This window comes from Nicotiana attenuata, unplaced genomic scaffold, assembly GCF_001879085.1.
Source record: "Nicotiana attenuata strain UT unplaced genomic scaffold, NIATTr2, whole genome shotgun sequence".
Taxonomy (NCBI): domain Eukaryota; kingdom Viridiplantae; phylum Streptophyta; class Magnoliopsida; order Solanales; family Solanaceae; genus Nicotiana; species Nicotiana attenuata.
Genome location: NW_017670544.1, coordinates 436,079 through 455,389, shown reverse-complemented (window position 1 = coordinate 455,389; position 19,311 = coordinate 436,079). Strand labels below are relative to the sequence as shown.

General features: G+C 35.9%; 3 protein-coding genes across 3 annotated transcripts; 2 read left to right on the top strand and 1 right to left on the bottom strand.

The window, feature by feature from the left end:
- Positions 1-1,048: 1,048 nt before the first annotated feature.
- Positions 1,049-8,871, top strand: LOC109240771 (proteasome subunit alpha type-3-like). The gene is made up of 9 exons (XM_019407454.1): positions 1,049-1,341; positions 1,444-1,527; positions 3,921-3,994; positions 5,132-5,218; positions 5,355-5,439; positions 5,582-5,628; positions 6,589-6,654; positions 7,805-7,895; positions 8,455-8,871. The coding sequence occupies exons 1-9, from the start codon at positions 1,198-1,200 to the stop codon at positions 8,524-8,526; spliced, it is 750 nt and encodes a 249-aa protein (XP_019262999.1). The 5' UTR covers positions 1,049-1,197; the 3' UTR covers positions 8,527-8,871.
- Positions 8,872-9,036: 165 nt separating this feature from the next.
- On the bottom strand, positions 9,037-9,842 carry LOC109240766 (protein TAP1). Its single transcript, XM_019407445.1, has 2 exons — positions 9,596-9,842; positions 9,037-9,315 (listed from the first exon to the last, which is right to left on the bottom strand). The coding sequence occupies exons 1-2, from the start codon at positions 9,828-9,830 to the stop codon at positions 9,251-9,253; spliced, it is 300 nt and encodes a 99-aa protein (XP_019262990.1). The 5' UTR covers positions 9,831-9,842; the 3' UTR covers positions 9,037-9,250.
- Positions 9,843-16,360: 6,518 nt separating this feature from the next.
- On the top strand, positions 16,361-17,115 carry LOC109240765. The gene has a single exon (XM_019407444.1). It carries the CDS (start codon positions 16,394-16,396, stop codon positions 16,856-16,858), a length of 465 nt encoding a protein of 154 aa, XP_019262989.1. The 5' UTR covers positions 16,361-16,393; the 3' UTR covers positions 16,859-17,115.
- Positions 17,116-19,311: the final 2,196 nt, after the last annotated feature.

Sequence of the window (19,311 nt, the reverse complement as noted above, 5' to 3'; positions counted from 1 at the left end):
AAAGAGAAGTTAATGTGATCGAAAATGGCTAAGGCTGCCAATGAGGAAGAGTTATACGCCCTTTGATTTTTTTATGTTAGGTGCATCGAAATAGTAATTTCTCATTGCAAATTTATCTTTTCTATTTTTTTAAATGCTTTCATTTTTTTTAAATCTAAAATCAACTAATTGTATTTCTAAAAATCAGGCAATTGTTACTGTTGGTTAGTTGGTTAGTGAAGACTAGTGAAGGAGGGACAAAGGGGCGCTTAAAACTATTTGTTGCTTAGCATATGTTATTTGTTTTTGGCTACAAATTGTATTGTAAAACGATGGGCTTTGGACTAATATATGTTTTGGCCGAGCGACCACTTATGTCGGAAGCTCGTAGTCTTCAGATTATGTACAACCTGGGCCATATCAGGTAAGGACTTTAAACGTGAGCCATTTTCTGATGGGTTGTTGGGCCAAGTGACAAGGAGCGTAATTGCCCTTATTATAAATCTCACATTCTAAAGAGGCTTAACATATGGTGTACATAAAAACTCTTAAATAGAACTGAATAAAATAAAACGACTATATAAAGATTCGTACTGTCAAATTCAACAAATTTGAAATTGAGAAAGAGGGAGCAAGTTTCATGTTTAGTGGGCATTTGAACATAAGAATTGTAAAATTCTAAAAAATAGTGAATTTTTTTTTTCCAGTAAAAATGGTATTTGAAATTTTGAGTTGTGTTTGGACATGAATATAATTTTGAAGTTTTGTGAGTGATTTGAGTGAAAATTTTGAAAAATAGTTTTTTGGAGTTTTTCAAAATTTTAAAAATTTCCAAAATGCATCTTCAGGTGAAAATTGAAATTTTATGAACAACCGCTGATTTCGAAAAAAAGTAAAAACTTTTTAAAAAAAAGGAAAAAATTTCTTATGTCTACACGGGCTCTTATATTTTTCAATATTCTGTTTAAAAAATTATTTGATATTTTCTTAATATTTAGACAAAGTTGACTGAACAAGTATTTATACGAACTAAAAATGAAAACTCCCGATTTTAATAATTTTGATAAATAAACTTTGCTAGTTTGCTTCTTTTCTTTTCCACTCTGCTCTGTCTTGAGACCAAAGAAAACTCCTTTATTTATTCGGGTCACTACACAGCTCCAAATTGAACTCAACTGAATCAGTAGAAGCTCTAGTAGAGAAGAAAAGAAGGGAGAAATGGCCAGCATAGGAACAGGTTATGACTTATCCGTGACTACATTCTCGCCGGACGGCAGAGTATTTCAGATCGAATACGCCGGCAAAGCTGTCGATAACAGCGGCACTGTTGTCGGCATCAAATGCAAGGACGGAATCGTCTTGGTTTGCTCCTTAAAATGACCTTCCTTTTTATCCATTCCAATTTGCTTCTTTTTTTTTGTCTGTATTAAAGTTAGGGTTTTTCTTATACGAATTGTATCATAGGGAGTGGAGAAGCTAATAGCATCCAAGATGATGTTGCCTGGATCAAATCAGAGAATTCACTCCGTTCATCGCCATTCCGGCATGGTATGTTAAGCATTGATTTTAAATATTTTGAATTGAAGGAGCATTATTTTATGGTTGACAATAGTTGTTCTGATTTAGTTATCTTAAATATTTAACTAAAAATACGAGAGCTCTACTATATGTGTGTCTTACTAGGAATCAGGGTTTGAGAAAGCTTTTTTTATTATCAACTTTAGTGATCTTTCTGTTCAGTGGGGCGGGTTCGTATAAGTAAATTTCAAGCCTCAGCATAAGAAAGTTTGGAGCTTTAAAGTAGCTGAGATTATCAAAGTAAATATCAATGATGTGTATAGTGAAAGTGTGTGCATTGAAGCTTCAGCAATAGAAATTTTGGTGCTTAAAAGTAACTGAGGTTACTGAAGCAGTCTGGAATTGCAAATAAAGTCAAAATAAACTATGGTGAATTAGAGAACTTTGGAGTTAGGGGGAGTTGAGAGGTAAATAAATGGAGAAACTTTAAAATGGTTGTGTTTGTTTTCTTTTTCTTCCGAGGTCTTAACTCTTACCATTATTTGAAAGCACAACACGAAGTAAAATTGCTTCAGCTTTTATGGAAACTTAATCCTTTCACCCCTGGTCTAGAAGTGGCTTCAGTATCGAAAGACATTATTGAAATGGTGATTCTTAGTTAAGTTTTCTGCCATTACAAAGGTTGTCTGTGATAGCTGTAGCATATATTTGGATGGAGTGGTAGACTTGTGAGAGCTTTGTATAAAAGCTGGCTCTTTTAACCTTGAGGTTATGGAAGTTTGGTATCGTTCCTAGAGGTTCTTTATCATCTCTCATATGCAAAACAAGAGTGGCAGAGATATGGCATAATTGAGCATGATTATAGGCATGAGAATTTCTATGGTTCCTCTAAGTACTGCTCCCACTATGTCCTGTACAGTCTATCATCGTGTATGTTTAAGGTGCTTTTGATTAGCATCTAGGTACTTTGAGTTCTAGTGATATTTCGAAATCTTTTAGGGGCCTGAAGTGATACCTGTAGGCCTATCTTTATCCCTCTTCCTTATGGTGGGTGTCTAACTGTCTATAATTCCTAGAACCTTTTCTGGGTTGAGGTTTACATAAATCTTAGTCAAAATTCAGGTTTAAATCTCATTTGAGGCAAAAAAATAATAGGGGGTTTCTTCCCATATCTCTAAACCTTGATAGACCGAATTACGCAATACCTATGCTAGTGGGAAGTAGTAGCAGGTATCCGATGGAGTAGTTGAGGTGTGAGAGAGTAGGCCCCAACACCAACATTATTTTTTTTTTTTGGGGGGGGGGGGGGGGGCACACATGCTTATTTTGCCAAAACATCCCAATGTGTTTGTGATCATGAGTTTGATTTTGTAACAAATAGGCTGTGGGGAAAATCCAGAATATCTTGAGCTAATGGTAGGTACTTCAGCAGAAAAGAGTCAAAGACTCCCTAGCTTTTCCTCAAAGACATATGTGGTACATTTCTTCTATAACTGTTGACAAGTTTATTGTGGGATGATGTTGATAGAGAAAAGTTTGTCATAAAAGAATTTTCATTGAAATAAAATTAGTTGGGGAATCTGTTGAGTTCTTTTTGTGATGGTTTCTTGGGGGGGGGGGGGGGTTCTTAGTTTTAATTCCTAAAATTTCCATTTTCATTGTTCGAAAATTGCCAGTTTTCGACTGTCATTGTGATACTGATCGGTAGGAGACGTAAAATATTCTTGTAACCTACCAGATAGATCATTAGCACATTACTACAAATTTAGGTATGATATTGATTTGACATAGGAGTCGCTGCAATTTAAAATAATTTTTCTTTTTCAACTGCAGTTAGGATATGTCATATGTCATTTGTCGGAAACATAAGATCTCTGTTCATTGACCAGATAGAAAGTATCTGATAGCTAAGTATCCATATGCATATTGGTTTACTGTGGTGGAGTTGGAATCCCTTAATATTTAGTCTCTTCCTTGATTATACTTTCTCAAAACAAAAAAAAAGGGCAGCCCGGTACACAAAGCATCCCGCATTCACGCACGGTCCGAGGAAGGGCCGCACAAAGCATCCCTCATCCATGGAGTCTTCCTCAATTATTTATCCATTTCTTTTAATCTTCCATTAAATTTTCTCCAAGCTGAATAGCTCTGTTTATGTTCCTTTTTGGTCAATACAAAATGCAATCTAGTGACCATTCTTGAGCTCATCTCAGAGAAATGGTTTGATATCTCAAGTTAGTAACATATTCAGTAAAGAATACCATGAGTTTCTAGTTGTTTTCTCTTATTCTGTTTGCTATCTGTCAATTTTATCTAGCTGCAAATGTTTTCTTTGGATACTTACATGTTCCTTCCTTGCCACTTTCCCTCCATTCTTGAATGGTGATTCACTTTCTTTATACTGCTTTCTTCTCTGTATTCAGGCTGTTGCAGGTTTGGCTGCAGATGGGAGGCAAATTGTTGCCCGGGCTAAGTCTGAAGCAACCAACTTCGAAAGGTTTGCTTCTAGCCACCGTGTCTGGTTACAATATAAATATATGTTCTTACATCTAAGTGTTTGACTTTTGTTGTGCCCTCTGGTCTCCTGCAATATAGCATTCATGGGAGTGCTTATACATTGTGATATCATGCAGTGACAGCTATGAACAAGGCTAAACAAATTTTAGTTTATTTCCCACTCATAACTTAGATATGTGAAAGGAATTATCTCCTTTGACTTGTCAAAAATAAAATAAAATATATGTACCAGAATTATCAATTATGATTTTGACTAGAAGCATTAAATGAAATTTACCTTAAATGTGTTTGATATGCCTATGTATCTTAATATGTTAAGGTACATCTTAACGTCCAATACGCGTGACATAGAATAAAAACCTAATGAACCGTCTGCATTATATCATGGGTTTTTTGGCCTAGTGATAGTAGATAGTATTGCAGAAGTAGTATCTTACAGCCAGCTACTTGAGGCAAAGAAAATAACAGAGAAATTTCAACTCTGGTGGTGCTTTTTCTATTTTGGAAGTGTCTTCCTTTTACTTGTGAGATAAATGCTGTTTAAGATGGTATTCACTATTCAGTACCCGTTCCCAAGGTGATGGCTGAGTGGTTGAGGCATAGGAGTTAGGAGTAACATCTGGAGATCTTCAAATCTCAGACCCCAGTTACAACACTCAGCATGAGCCCATTTGCTCAGCCTTAGTGAGCAGATTTAACTGGAACCTCTGTTGGTGGTCTGTAGTTAGATTGTCTGGTGGATTAGTGGAGGTGCACGCAAAACTGGTGTCTACCCCACCGCCCTTACAAAAAGATGGTATTCAGTCTCTTCTGTTGCCATGATTACAGAAAAAAAGAGGCGCCACTTGACTACCTTCTATTCTCATTTTCTAGCAAAAACTTAATCTGCTTGAGCAGATTCTATTGTTAACAACATTTTCCTAAGAAATTCATAGAGTTACAGTAGCAGAGACTAACTCGATAGCCATCATGAATGTGGTCTTGGCGTTTATGGTATGCTCTGCTATTTGTTTTATTTATTAAAGGATTTTTAAGTCTCAACTTAAGATTCTGCATAGTGCTGGATAAGTAATTCTTTTCTACTGACTGCTTGTTGGCTGGTTTTTGCAATTTGCAGTACATATGGTGAGCCAATTCCAGTGAAAGAACTTGCGGAACGCGTTGCTAGTTATGTGCATTTATGCACACTGTATTGGTGGCTCAGGTTTGTTGGATTATGTACAGCGGTTTGTATATTGGAGATTTGTTAATTGCTTTCTGTGTGTGTGAAACTTAGCAAAGAAACAAATAAAAGAAAAATTGCTTTATATCTGAAATTTTTGGGGTACAACTTGCTACAGGCCTTTCGGATGTGGGGTGATTCTTGGAGGGTATGATAGAGATGGACCTCAACTGTACCTGGTTGAACCTTCTGGTGTCTCATACGTGAGTTGAATCGTTCTTTCAATTACAAGTGATATTTGCCCCACTGGAATCTGCTCTTAAATTCCCATATTCTTTGGGTGTGATATGGTCCTATTACATTTGATTTGTTTACGATGTGAATATATTTTGGCATTTGCTGTAGAGGTACTTTGGTGCTGCTATTGGAAAGGGCAGACAAGCTGCTAAAACGTAAGTGTAGTTCTCTTCTCAATATCCTATATTCCAGATTCCAATGTTCATTTATGTCTTGTCATGACAGATGAATCTGCATTGAATGTCCACTAACTCAAAACATTAGAGCACAGAGATATTTTTCCTACAATGCAATTTTTTAGGAAGTTGTTCCCTTTACCCTTTATTTAACATACCAGCCAGCTGAAGTCTAGGAACATAAATCCCGTACATTGTAGTTGTTGGGTCTTTATAGGTCCGTGGTTGGGTGCATTGAATTGTCAACTGCTACAGCAAGGACAACGGTTGTCATATTATTCTTCTCTGCGGCATCTAAGTTTGAGAGAGTGATTTGCCCTCCAAACATATTGGCACGGGACCATAAGTTTTCACCTGGTCGCTTATGTAAACAACACATACTTCCCCTCCTCTTTAAAGAAAAAACAAGATTAGAAGTATTCGTCTACCTTATCCCAAAAAAAAGTGAGTAGCAGTATTTGCATGCATAAAAGACATGCATGGTCAGTCTTAAGGGGATGACGAGTAACAAGTCAGAGATCTCCGGTTTGAATCCCATCTACACCAAGTGCAATACTTGGTGTAAGTCCATCTACTCTAGCCTTGGTGACTGGTGAGCATGATTTCTTTGGCAACCCGTGCTTGTGGACTGGACAGACTGCTAGGTGATTAGTCCAGGTGTGCACGAGTTAGCTTGAACACTATCAATATATATTAAAAAGAACATACTGGAACACCTTAAAAGGGTGGACCGTTGCTATAAATTTTTTAGAGTTATCAGGTTTTATTAGATCTGTGAATTACTATTAAATTTTTGGAGTTATCAGGAACTGATAGGGCGGGTTTATTCAATTAAGTGTTTCCTTATTTACTAGCATTTTAATATGTTATTCGTTTGGCTTGCTTTGGGCTTAGTTTTCCTTATGCTGATATGACAAAATATTAATGTGATATATTTAGAGAAATTGAAAAACTGAAGTTATCGGAGATGACCTGCCGACAAGGGGTGATTGAGGTGGCCAAAATGTAAGTAATTCTTCCTATCGGACTTTTTTTCCCTAAATTTCTTTTTATGAAGTTAGAAGGGCTCCTTTAATAAGGCATCAAGAAGATGCAATAACTACAAAGATATGTAGTAGTTAGCTCTGATACATGAGTGAACTTTCTAAGATCAGGGATAACTAAGTCCAAATAATTATCAGTACTATTTACAGAGGTTAGGGCTATGTTGCTTGAACTCTCCAAAAATGTTATCGCACCCGTGTCGGATCCTCCAAAAATGCACTAAATTTGGAGGATCCGACACGCACCCATCAACATTTTTGAAGAGTCCGGGTAACATAGGGTTAGGGTGCTCCAGCAAAAGAGGCTAATTGAACATTTAGCTTTCAGGGAGTGTGTAGGAGTTGAGATTCCATCAAAACATCTGCAATTCCTCTCTGTCCAAATACACCTAAAAGTAGCTGCTAGGATCATATCACCTCTCCAAAAGCATCAGCATGCATAAGCTTCTTTGATTTACTATGGCATGGCCCAACTTAGTCCAGAAATTGAATAGAAAAAGCTCCAAAGGTCTGTTGCAACTACGCAGTGAAGGAAGAGGTGACTAATCCTCTCTGAGCTTTGCCGCACATGTAACATCTGTTGGCGAGCCGATAGTTTCTTTGAACTTCAAAATTCATGACATAATTGTATGTGTCAACAAGATCCGATTTTCTGCAGATTTCTTGTTTTTGACATTGAGAACTATCTGCAAACGGCAGTATGAAAATGTGTTGTGATCTGTGAATTCGCTTTATGCAGGGTAATCTTAGTTCTGCCTAAATATTATTTGCAGTCCTTCTCGTAATTTGCAAGACTTTTAATAGTTCTTCGACCAAAGTGGTTATATGTGGTTATTAATTTTTTCAAAGAATTAAGAAATCAATTTATGATTAGCATGTTTCTTTCAATTGGCATGCTGGTTGTACAAAATTTGATCTCTAGAGTACTGTGATCCATAAGAGAGTTATTCTCGGAAATATTTAACAAATTTTAAAGGGTTTTCCGCCGATTCGATTGACGACTAGAATTTAACTCTTCAATGCCTCTCATTCAGATTTTTTAAATGTTTGGTGCTATACTGCTATATACTTTTTCCTTCACTGTTTCGACAATATGTTTTGTTTGCAAGCAGAATTTATGGAGTACATGATGAGGCAAAGGACAAGGCATTTGAACTTGAAATGAGTTGGATATGTGACGAGTCCAACCGCCAACATCAGAAGGTAACTCAGGATTCTTTTAGAGCTTGTGTTTAATAGATACTTCTATCTTATGTTTAATTTTACCTGCCTGCTCATTTTGTTGTTTCGCTTCCAACTGTCAGCCAACTTAAAAACAAAAAATAAAATATGATGTCTCAAAGTTAAGCTGAATCTAACCAATGTACTTAGGCTTGTCTCTATCCAGCATCAATATAGAGAAAATATTTAGATGCAGACTACATTTAATTTGCCAAACATTTCGGTGAAGTATGATATGTGTGTGGTCCTTATGGTAAAGTAGTCTCTATCTGAATCCGTATATCAAAGCTTATGTTCACAAGTATTGCCACATCAGTAGTCTTTACTGTTTGCTTCATCAATTTCATAGTGACTGGCGCCTCAGGTTAGTAGTTTCATTACAGTGAAGAATTCACATGATCCTTGCTCCATTTGATTGATTGCCTTAATATGATCCCCCCCCCCCCCCACCCACCCACCAAACCCCCCTGCACCCTCGTTGTGTATTTAGAAATGGTGGACCAGTATAATGGGGCATCGTAACTGACGGCCTTGTTTGTAGGTTCCTGATGGTATTTTAGAGGAAGCGAAGACTGCAGCTAAAGCTGCCCTTGAAGAGATGGATGCAGATTAGTGATCCAAATAGACTTGCTACTTCCTTTTTTCTTGCATCTGTTTCTCATTTCCTTAAGGAATGGTCCCTCTCTGCCATGTTAACGTGATTTGGCACCTGTGCGTTGATTACTGTTGGTGATGAAAGCGATTTACACTTTATTGTAGCTTTGAAGTTTGAACTGGAAGCTTTACAACTGAAGTTTAAAAAATCGGGAGTATTAGTTTGCATTTAAAACTATGAATTCTGATCTTTGGTAGGTCTTGTTGTAACCGGTCTTTACTTTATAAAACAGGTCAAATGCTCTTATTTTCCCGGTTGGAATGTACTTCCCTCTCCTGATATTGTAGAGAGAATGTTATCCTACTAGAGCTTCATTTCACTTCTGAGATTCTTCCATTTCATAAAATTTGGTTAAGCAAATAACGAACATGGTGCAGACAAAGATTAAAAAATAAAAGAAGATTAGAATGATGCTAGACATAAATGTAGTCTCTCTGAAAACTCAGCATTACCGCAGTAAAATTCTCATTCTTGTAATTATTTGATAACTAGAGTACAAAGGTCGTCACCATAGGAATTTATTGCCACTTATTCTCTCCCAAGTCCCAACAGTACATGGTATAACATGTCTCTTTGAGCAGTACATATTTGATTGAATTTGTGTCTTCAAATGCAAGCCAAAAGAAAAGAACAAGAAAGAGAAACGAAATAGAGGAAAGAAGACATTGTTCGCCACATCCTTTTAGTGTAGGAGGTTGCATGTAATCTTCTTGCAGCGGTGGACGCATCTGTCAACCTTTTCTACATCTGCAATGCCAAAACATTTTAGTTGCATTGCATGACACAAATATCTTGAAATTTAGATTAAACTCTGTTATTTAGACCTACAAATTATTCTAAAAAAGACGGACTAAATCAAATCAAACTATTGACACTCCTATATTATACTTCCGAGCGATTTGTCTATTACTACACTTTTTCCTTGAGACATTCGTACTGGAAATTTGCTGGCTTGATTAATAAAAATTCACGTCGAGTAAGTAATTAAATGTTTCCTACCAAGAGGTTCTCGGCACACTATACATACCATCTCCAAATTTTGCACAACGATGAATAGAACAGCCAAAGTTGCAGTAACGGAGTGAATCTGGTTGAGTGATTTTGAGAATAAGACATTTGAGCAAGCATTTGGTAGTACACTCAATCTTTGCTTCTACATCAAGACAACCCACTTCACACTCTCCAAAACAACTCTTGAATGAAGCTTTTGCTAAGTTATTTTGGCTTGTAAAAACAAGCACTACAACCATCACAATAGTCATTCTTCTATTTCCTTCCATTTTTCTTTCTACTTTCTAATGATACACCAAACCAAAAAGGCTTCTCTCTCTCTCTATATAATATATTGGCATGATAAACAGAATTAAATATGTACACCAAACACTTTTTCAGTCACAATAAATAAAGGTGAATTTACTTGCCTTTAATTTGCAGTTGGATTGGAAAATCAGATTCCAGAGGCTAGGCTGCAACATTATGTTTGTCACATCGCCTCTTATCTATGTTTCCCCACTTTTTAGGTTGAGGAACATTAGTTAGTTTTACAGAAGAATCACTATCCTTAAATTGGTCAATATGAGAAGAAATTATCACTGGCTGAATAATAAACTGAAAGCAAACTTTAGAATATGCAGCAAATTTAAAGTGATCAATTTAAAACACCGAAGCGCTGATGATTTATAGCCTGTTTGGCTAAGCTGCAAAAATCAACTTATTTTGAGAAATATTTTTTCTCGAAAGTACTTTTCTCAAAAGAACTTTTGGTGAGAAGCAGTTTGTATTTGACTAATTAATATGAAAAACACTTCTGAGTAACAAATTGGTGTTCGACCAATCTTTTAAAAACTACTTCTAAGTATATTTTTCAAAAAAGTGCTTTTGCATAGCATTTACTTTTTCCTATTTCTCCAAAACTGCTTTTGCTTCTCCTCGAAAGCAATTTTTTTTCTTCCAAAAACTTGGCCAAACACTTCAGCTTTGACAAAAGAAAAAGAAAAAAAATGCTTATAGAATTAGAGAAACTTGACCAAACAGGCTATTAATTAATTAAAAAAGATAGATTGTGTTCCTATTCCATAAGAGGATCGTATGTGGTCTTTAACTATAAAATTTCCCTCACATGATTGGGTAGACTTTACATTTAGAAGCAAATTAGTAGCATGTAGTTAAAAACACATAACGAGATATCATTAAAGTTCAATATTAAAAAGTTATATAATCCACTAAATTTTATTGTCTCCCATACTCTGGAGTCTATGGTTTTATCGACTCTTAATATATATATATATATATATATATATATATATATATATATATATATATACCCATTCCTTAGATTAGCCTGTCACACTCTCACACTTCCCAACAGCTCTCATGCCAATTTGTATGAAGATTAATATGCTGTATGTATAAAAGTTTAAACGAATTTATCCACCAAAACAAAGAGCGATTTTGGCTACGTTATTTTTGGACTTGAACTTTACTAGAAAAGAAGTTGTAGAAGTTAAAGATCCTGAGTAATATAATAGATTTACTTGAAGTATAAACAGATTTAAACCAGTATTTCAATTTAAATACTGAGATTTAGTATTTGCAAAAATACTCATGACTAATTGATGGTAGGCTATAATTATGTATTTTAGTCGCTTATCGCACTCTAACATACTGCACTTTTATTGTGTTTGAGCTTTAATCTCTAGTGTTTTGCACTTATTGTGTGTTTTATGCCTTGTAGGAGTGATTCTGAGTTATGTAGATGCTGTAGAACTAATTCGAGCTATTTGGAGCTTTGAAGTGTGAGTAAAAGCCCAAGGAATTAAGCCGGGATCGTGTTGGGGTCGAGGATCAATTCTGGACGTCAAAATTCAAGGAAGAGCAACTGCTAAAGAAATGCACTCGTGCGACGCATTCGTGCAAATTTTTGTAAGATTTTTTAAAAGTTCAGAGACTGGGTTTTTTGATGTCTTACAGGAGAAAGCATTAGTGCAACGCACTGGGCGACGCACAATGCGACGCATGAAAAGCAATTAGTTTGCAAGTTTTCCTATTTCGGCTAGGAAAAGGAGATTTCGTCTTAGCCCAATCCTACTTGATGATAGGCTATAATTGCATATTTTAGTCGCTTATTACATTCGAATTTACTGCACTTTAATTGAGTTTGTGCTTTAATCGCTAGAATTTACTGCACAATGGATCTCCTAGACAGTTTTCTTGAGGGATTTAAGTCGAAAGAAAAAGAAAAAAATATTTTCTTTGTAGGTGGTATAGTAATTCCTCCTTGGTTTTTCTTTGGCCGCGGTTCTTTTCCAAGGGTTTTGTTTGAACTGGGTGTAGTTAGTTTTTGTAGGAGTAGGAGCCAGTGTGCCATGAATTGAATTGAAGCATTATCTCTTGACTTTGTTATGCCTTGAGAATAGTGAGTACTTTGCTTGTGACGCTTATGCTCAGTTTTTGACTCTTGTATAAGTACCTTAAATTGTATGATCTTAATTTTGCTTAACTGCTTTGACTAGAGTGTCTTGATGAGTCCAATACCGAGTGAGTTTTGTGCCATGTGTGTGTAAAGGTTTTGTGTTATTCTGTGCATTGCATTTGATGTCTAGAACTTGCCCCGTGTGGTTGCAAAGCGAAATAGTAGTTATGTTCAGTCTAGGAAGTGATATAGGTATTTCTTTGTTGGGCCAGTTATATGCTTTTACCCACCTAATTATTATATATCGTATTTAACCCCTTTGAGCCTGTGATCTTGTTTCTTTGCAACCACATTACAAGCCTTACCCATTTGTTCGAATTAACCATCTATTTGAACTTTTTTCTCTTATGAGCACTTGAATTGTAATGAACTCTGTTAAAATGTGGGGTGGTTGATTTGGATTTTGAGTGGAACAAAAGAAATTAGGTATGTGCATTGTCTTGAAAAAGTAAGAGCCACTTGAATCGAAATAGAAAGAAAAATAGTTGAATTGTTGTGAAAAATATTCCTTGAAAGTGGTAACTCTTGATGTAATTATGCTTAAAGAAGTAGAAGTTGATATATATTGATGTGAAGGTGGAGTTATGGTTTAGTGTGGGGTTTTAAATGTTAAAGTGTATGTATTAAAGTGCTTAGGGAGGTGTAGTCACTCTTATATCTAAATGTATCCTACCAGTCCCGCAGCCTACATTACAACCAATTAAAGAACCTACTTGATCTTAGACTGAATAAGCTCGATTAGTAGAGCAGTACACTACGGGCAAGCCTATGGTGCATCTTTTGTGGCATATGAATGTTGTTTCTGAGAGTGAGAGAATTCTTTCTATCTTGAGTTTCTAATTGTTCTTAAATTTTATTGAGTGTGGAACTGCTCTCTTTTGTTGTGTGAGGGCACTTGATTCATAAAGGAAAGGTAATGCTTGACCTCTACGTTAGAGTAAGTGAGCGGGTTGTGAAAAATGCGTGGTGCTTGTGAGTTAAATCTTGAGGTGATGATGTTACATTATTGTGCTTAGTCTATTTTATATATTCTTGGTGTAATGAGTTAGGAGGATTGTTTGAAAAGGATGTGTCTATATAAAGTGTAGTTTGATTGCTCGAGGACGAGCAATAGTTTAAGTGTGGGGTGTTGATGGTAGGCTATAATTACGTATTTTAGTCGCTTATCGCACTCTAATTTACTATATTTTTATTGTGATTGAGCTTTAATCATTAGTGTTTTGCACTTATTGTGTGTTTTATGCCTTGTAGGAGCGATTCTGAGTTATGTAGATGTTATGGAATTAATTCGAGCTATTTGGAGCTTAGAAGTCTGCGTAAAAGCCCAAGGGATTAAGCCCGGATCGTGTTCGGGATCGAAGATCAATCTGGACTTCAAAATTCAAGGAAGAAGCAACTGCTAAAGAAATGCACTAGTGCGAGGCACTGTGCAATGCATTAGTGCAAATTTTTGTCAGAAACTTTCAAAGTTCAGAGATTGGGTTGTTTGATGTCTTACAGGAAAAAGCATTAGTGCAACACACTGGGCGACGCATAGTGCGACACATAAAAAGCAATAAGTTTGCAAGTTTTCCTATTTCGGCTAGAAAAAGGAGATTTCGTCTTGGCCCAACCCTACTTGGTATAATTACATGTAAAAATGTTATTTTGAGGACTTTTGACATACTTTAGACCTAAGGAGAACAAACCACGCTTGGAGGAGGCTTCTAACTAGTTTTTCTTCTCTTCTCTTCTCTTAGTTTCATAGTTTATTAGTTCTAGAGTTGTGGGTGATACATGAACGTTGTTGTTTGAAGCTTGAATTATTCTTATTATTTTATCATATTGATTTATTTATTCGATCGTGCGCTTAATTATTTGATTGCTTGATCACCAATTGAATACTATCTATGAATCTAGGATTGAACTCGGGAGAGGGAATTCTAGATTGCATATAAGATTGAGTAGAGCAAGATCTTGAACTCGAATATCGGGATCAGATTTGCGGTTAGGATAGGAATATACCTAATTGTCTTGTTTGGTTATTATACTGGAATTATAAATGCGTTCTTGTTAATCCTAATTCCATAGGAATATAGGCGATAGGTTAGCTTGAATAGGTGAGTTGTACTTCGGGAGAAGGCTACGAGCAATATTAACCCCGTTAATCAATAAACTAGATAAATTAATTAGACAATTTAGGTAGAAAACTCAACGGAATTGTTAGCTAATCCATATCTCTAGAATATTCTCTCCCATTGAATTCGTCTTTAAGCTTGTCGTTAATCTCTTAATTTTTTACTCTAGATTAATTTTAGTTAAATATTCATACTTTACGATTCACTTGAATAGATTAATTGTTTGGTTTAATTAATTAGTTGATAGTTAATCACAAGTCCCTGTGGGTACGATATCTGGACATACAATCCTATATTACTTGTCGACCACGTATACTTGCGTGTGCGTTTGGGAGCAACACTAATATAATATTATAATTCACAAATCTTGAAGTTCAGTATTTGCTTGTTTCAATGCAGAATTATGCATAATATAAACTGCCGTATAATCAATAATTTTCTTAATCATGTCCAATCGAACTGGGGTAATTTACATATATAGTTGGAATTAATATATATGAATATTAAATCCTATCTCTTGCAGGAAATGAGGGTATGGGGATGAAGTGTTCATGGGAATGCTGCATATCTTCGTGAGAGTCTGGGAATTTCCAGGTATTGAGCAACTGAATTGACTCAAAATTCAGCAAATATATGATACAAAATTAGCATTTTGGGAAACTTGACCACAAACGGGAACTGAAAATAGTCAAATACAATAATGAAGAGATCTAAGAACATAGTTAGACACATATCTATTTATCTATCTATACTACAATATAATGGTTGTTAGCCATTGTATTGTATCGTATTGTTACTTTGAATACAATGTTTGTTTTGATTATTACTTAAATTTTATTGTATCGTATCGTTTAATCCGTCATTACGTAACGACGAAAAATGCCACTTTATGGAAAGGCAGATTTGGTGTGGTGGCGTCTTTACCTTTATTTTTTCTCGCCCTTCCTTATTATTAAATAATCACATTTTATCATTTACCTTATTCTTTTATATAAAAATTCTACTCCGTATTCTATTTTTCTTAGTAATATTGCAAGTTTGTTCTTCATATTGTTGGTGCATGATATCATGAAACAACGGCAAACAATACAATTTATCCAATTATTGTATTCGTCGAACAATACAATACAATACATTATGAAACGACACGTAACAACAATCCAAACAAGTTGTAAAGGTCCGTACCTTAGTCTCTTCAAATATTTCAAACCTCGAATTATTATTTCCACCCTATCAACATTAATCTCAACATTGAACCTAGCTAAATTAGTCCTTCTATTTCATTGTTTTTTATTTTTCTTTGGAACTCATCATCAATAGATTAAGGTAACGTTAAACCACAAAGGACGCATTATTTTTGGTTCTTTTTTTGCCTTTTTCTTAGGCCCTAGAGTATTACTTCTTTTAAACCTGGGTACTAGTATTAACACTAATATTAATTACGTTGAATCCTCTTTATCGTGCTGGTTAAGTGTTCGATCCACAAAAGCGAAATTAGGAGTCCAACATATGAAAAGAAGAAGCAAATTTCATTGTTTAAGAAGGCACCAAAGGATCACATTATATTATCGGTCCTAATAATGAAGAGAAAAAACCAAATAGGTGGTTTCTTAAAGCAAGGGTATGGTTAAGATTTTTTTGTCTAGAAATAGAACTCTACTCGTTCTATTTTTTATTCCTCTGTTCATTATCCCATAAATTAATGCCAACTCAAAATTATCTAATTTTTTTTTTCAACACAGCTATGCTTTAGTATCAAATAAGTTGGCGGGTTTGTTATATGAATCCCAACTTCTTTCTTTAAGGGTATTATGAGGATTCATCATGATCAATTGGCACGTTTTATGCTGGCTGCCATCCTACTGCAATTCAGGAGTGAAGCTACAACCTATCAAGGATGCTCAAATGACCACGCTTCGTGTATATAGGTAAAATATTAGGTTTTTAGAGGTATATAACATATACTGAACACCCTTTATCAGAGGATTTTTTCCCACTTATTTCAAGTTTGTACACCCTTGAAAAAATCCCTGTCTTTGCCACTGCTTCAACCCTCCTCCTTTATCCGGGATTAGGACCGGCAATATGAGCAAACTCACACAGGCGGAGGCGAAGTTATCTAGTTCTTTTGTTAATCATTAAAAGAAACGGTGGAAACACTATAAATAGGGTTGTCTTGTAATCAAAATAACACAACCACCTTTAGCTCAAACACAAAACAAAAACCTCCACCTATATGGCATACAATAAGTTAACAGCCCTTTTCCTACTATCTGTTTTCCTCATTGCAACAACTACTCCATTAGCCTATGGAGTCCTTATCAATGGCCAAAATGTGATTGGACTAAGGGTACGTGGCCTTTTGGTTTGTTCAGCAACAGGAAATCCACCTGGCCCTGGCATTGCTGGAGTTAACGTCAAGATTTCATGCAATGGTGGTTCAACAAGCCTTGTTCAAGTGCTAACTGATGCTAATGGCTATTTTCAAACTATAGTCACTGCTTTGGACGGTATCCTCTTTGATCAAACTACAACCCCATGCCAAGTTATAATTGATACTCCAATTGCTAGTTGTTCACTTTTGGCTTCAACTGGAACACTTAGGGCTCCTATTACACTTGTTGGTACCCTTATACAAACTTTGCTTGGTCTTGTTGCTGATGCTACTTGTGGTGCATTTCACTTAGTTCCCATTGCATAATGAAATCACTTAATATGTAATATGGTTGTGTCTTTTACGTTTGAGTTTCGAATAATTGTCCGTCTAGCGCCTTTCGATTGGGGTGCATCGTGAGGTTTAGGTTATTAGACCTAAGCTTCTATAATATTGTAACATTAAGGACATGTAGTTGATATTTCAAAACAAGAAGAAGATTGTTTTACTCATGTTTTTGTTACTTTTATAATATGGTTTCCATTTTTCTTCGTTCACTTTATCAATAGTGTCATAATGGAAGTTTCGTTATGAAACATTACCAACTTTAATCTCTCACGTTGGAACAAATTAATAACATACGTACTGGCCAGGATATTTCTTTTTTAAATCTACTATGACCGTGCTTTAATTTGCTTGAGCTGATGATATATATATCGAGAATAGTCTCTTAGGTAGGATTAGGAGTATGACTATGTATACACGATCCTCATCAAACCCTACTTATAGAATTACACTGAGTTTGCGTTGTTGTACTGGCCAGGATATAATAAGCGCCATTAGAAACTCTTACACAATCAATGATGGACAAGCGGCAAATGACTGACGATTGTTCAATAATACCTCCTTATTGCTCAATATTATTGCTAAAAAAGGGCAACAAGAGATGAGCATAAATATATGTGTCCTAGCTAGCTAGTCAATTTTTTCATGAATGAGAATTTTCACGGAATAATAATCCGTGATATGTTTTTGTAAGGGATGGGGATGTGAATATGTGTTCTCATAAAATTCTTTACAGTAAGTACTTAAGAACCGGTCTTCTATTCATATGTTAATGGTCAAAATATGACAATTTCCTAAATCCTCCTTTTGATATGTATCTTAAGTAACACTGTATGGTGGGCCGGTCTGGGACCGGGACCGGACCAGGCCCGCGGTCTTAACGGGCTAAACGGTCCCGGCGGGCCGGTCCTGGTGGGCCGGTCCCTGATGGTGTAGAAAGCCCGTGGCGGGCTGGTCTCTTGCGTGAGGCCCACGAGACCGGGACAGCTAAGCCCAGGACCGGCAGGCGGTCCTGGGCCGGTTCAACCGGGCCTAACGGTCCTAACGGGCTCCAACGGGTCTTTTCTAAAAAGAAAATTTATTTTTTTTTTAAAAAGACCAACGGTCAGATTTTAAAATCTAGCTGTTGGCCTTTAATTTTCAACCGTTTGGAACTTTAAAAAATAGCCATTTGGCCCCCAAACTTTATTTTAACCCCAAACTTTATATAATTACACTTTTTTTCAATTCTCAACTATAAATACCCCCTCATTCTTTCATTTTTACTCACCAATTCATCAATCTATCTCAATCTCTCAATCTCTCTCAATCTATATCTAATTTCTCTTCTATAATTGCTTATTTTATTATTGCAATTTCGTGAAAAATTGTGAAGTTGGTGAATTGAAGTCTTCAAGTCTTCAAGTCTTCAACGATTTTCAATTTTCAAGAAGTTGTTCGGCAATTCGGTAAACTCGTTCCAACTCTTAAGTTTTAAGAATATATTTTTGTGTGTTTAGTTTGCATAATTGTAATTAATATGGCATTTTCTTTGAAAAAAATGTTTGGTGGTAAGGGAAAAGCTAAAATTGGTGAAAGTAGTCTCCAACCTACTACCCTTCCCCCGGCTCCCCGACCCAGACCTATTACCCGTCCTGCTGCTCCTATTATTCTTGATAGTGATAACCCTTGTTTTCAATTTTCCGATAGTGAATTTTGCCATAATGTTGCACAAGGTGAACAATTAAATGAAGAAGTTATGAATGCTCTTTATCCTAATCAAACTATCTTAGAAAATGATGAGGAAAATGAGGATGTAGATGAAACCCAACCGGATTTAGATGATTCACCTACTAGTCCTGTTAATAACCCAACTGATGCCCCGCCCGACCCACCTGTAGAAACCCCTACTTTTAATAGACAACCTTCTAAACGCCTAGAAACATCAATAGTTTGGAATTTTTTTACTCAAGTAAGAGAACAAAATAAGGCTAAGTGTAAAACTTGTGGGAAATTGCTGGCGCATAAATATACTGGAGACCGTAGCGGTACGGGTAGTTTGGCTAGGCACATACAAACACACCCTAGAGATAAAGTTAAATATTTACAAATGAAAGCGCAGCAAGAGGGGACAAGTGTAGATACTGCGGTTAACCCTAGTACAGGTTCAAATCTAGTTCAACCAGGAATTAACACTGTGACCGGTGGTATTTTATATTACGATCCTAATAAAGATCGTGAAGAATTAGCAAAGATGGTTACCGTTATGTGCTTACCTTATACTTTTCCTTCTAACCCTAATTTTGTGCATTATATTAGAAAAGTATTTAGTCCTACTTATAAAGGTTGGCCTCGCGCAACAGTTAAGAGCGATATTTATAAATATAAATATGAATATGAACAATATTTGCGGTATTTATTTACTCATATAACTAATCGGATTTCTATTACTACTG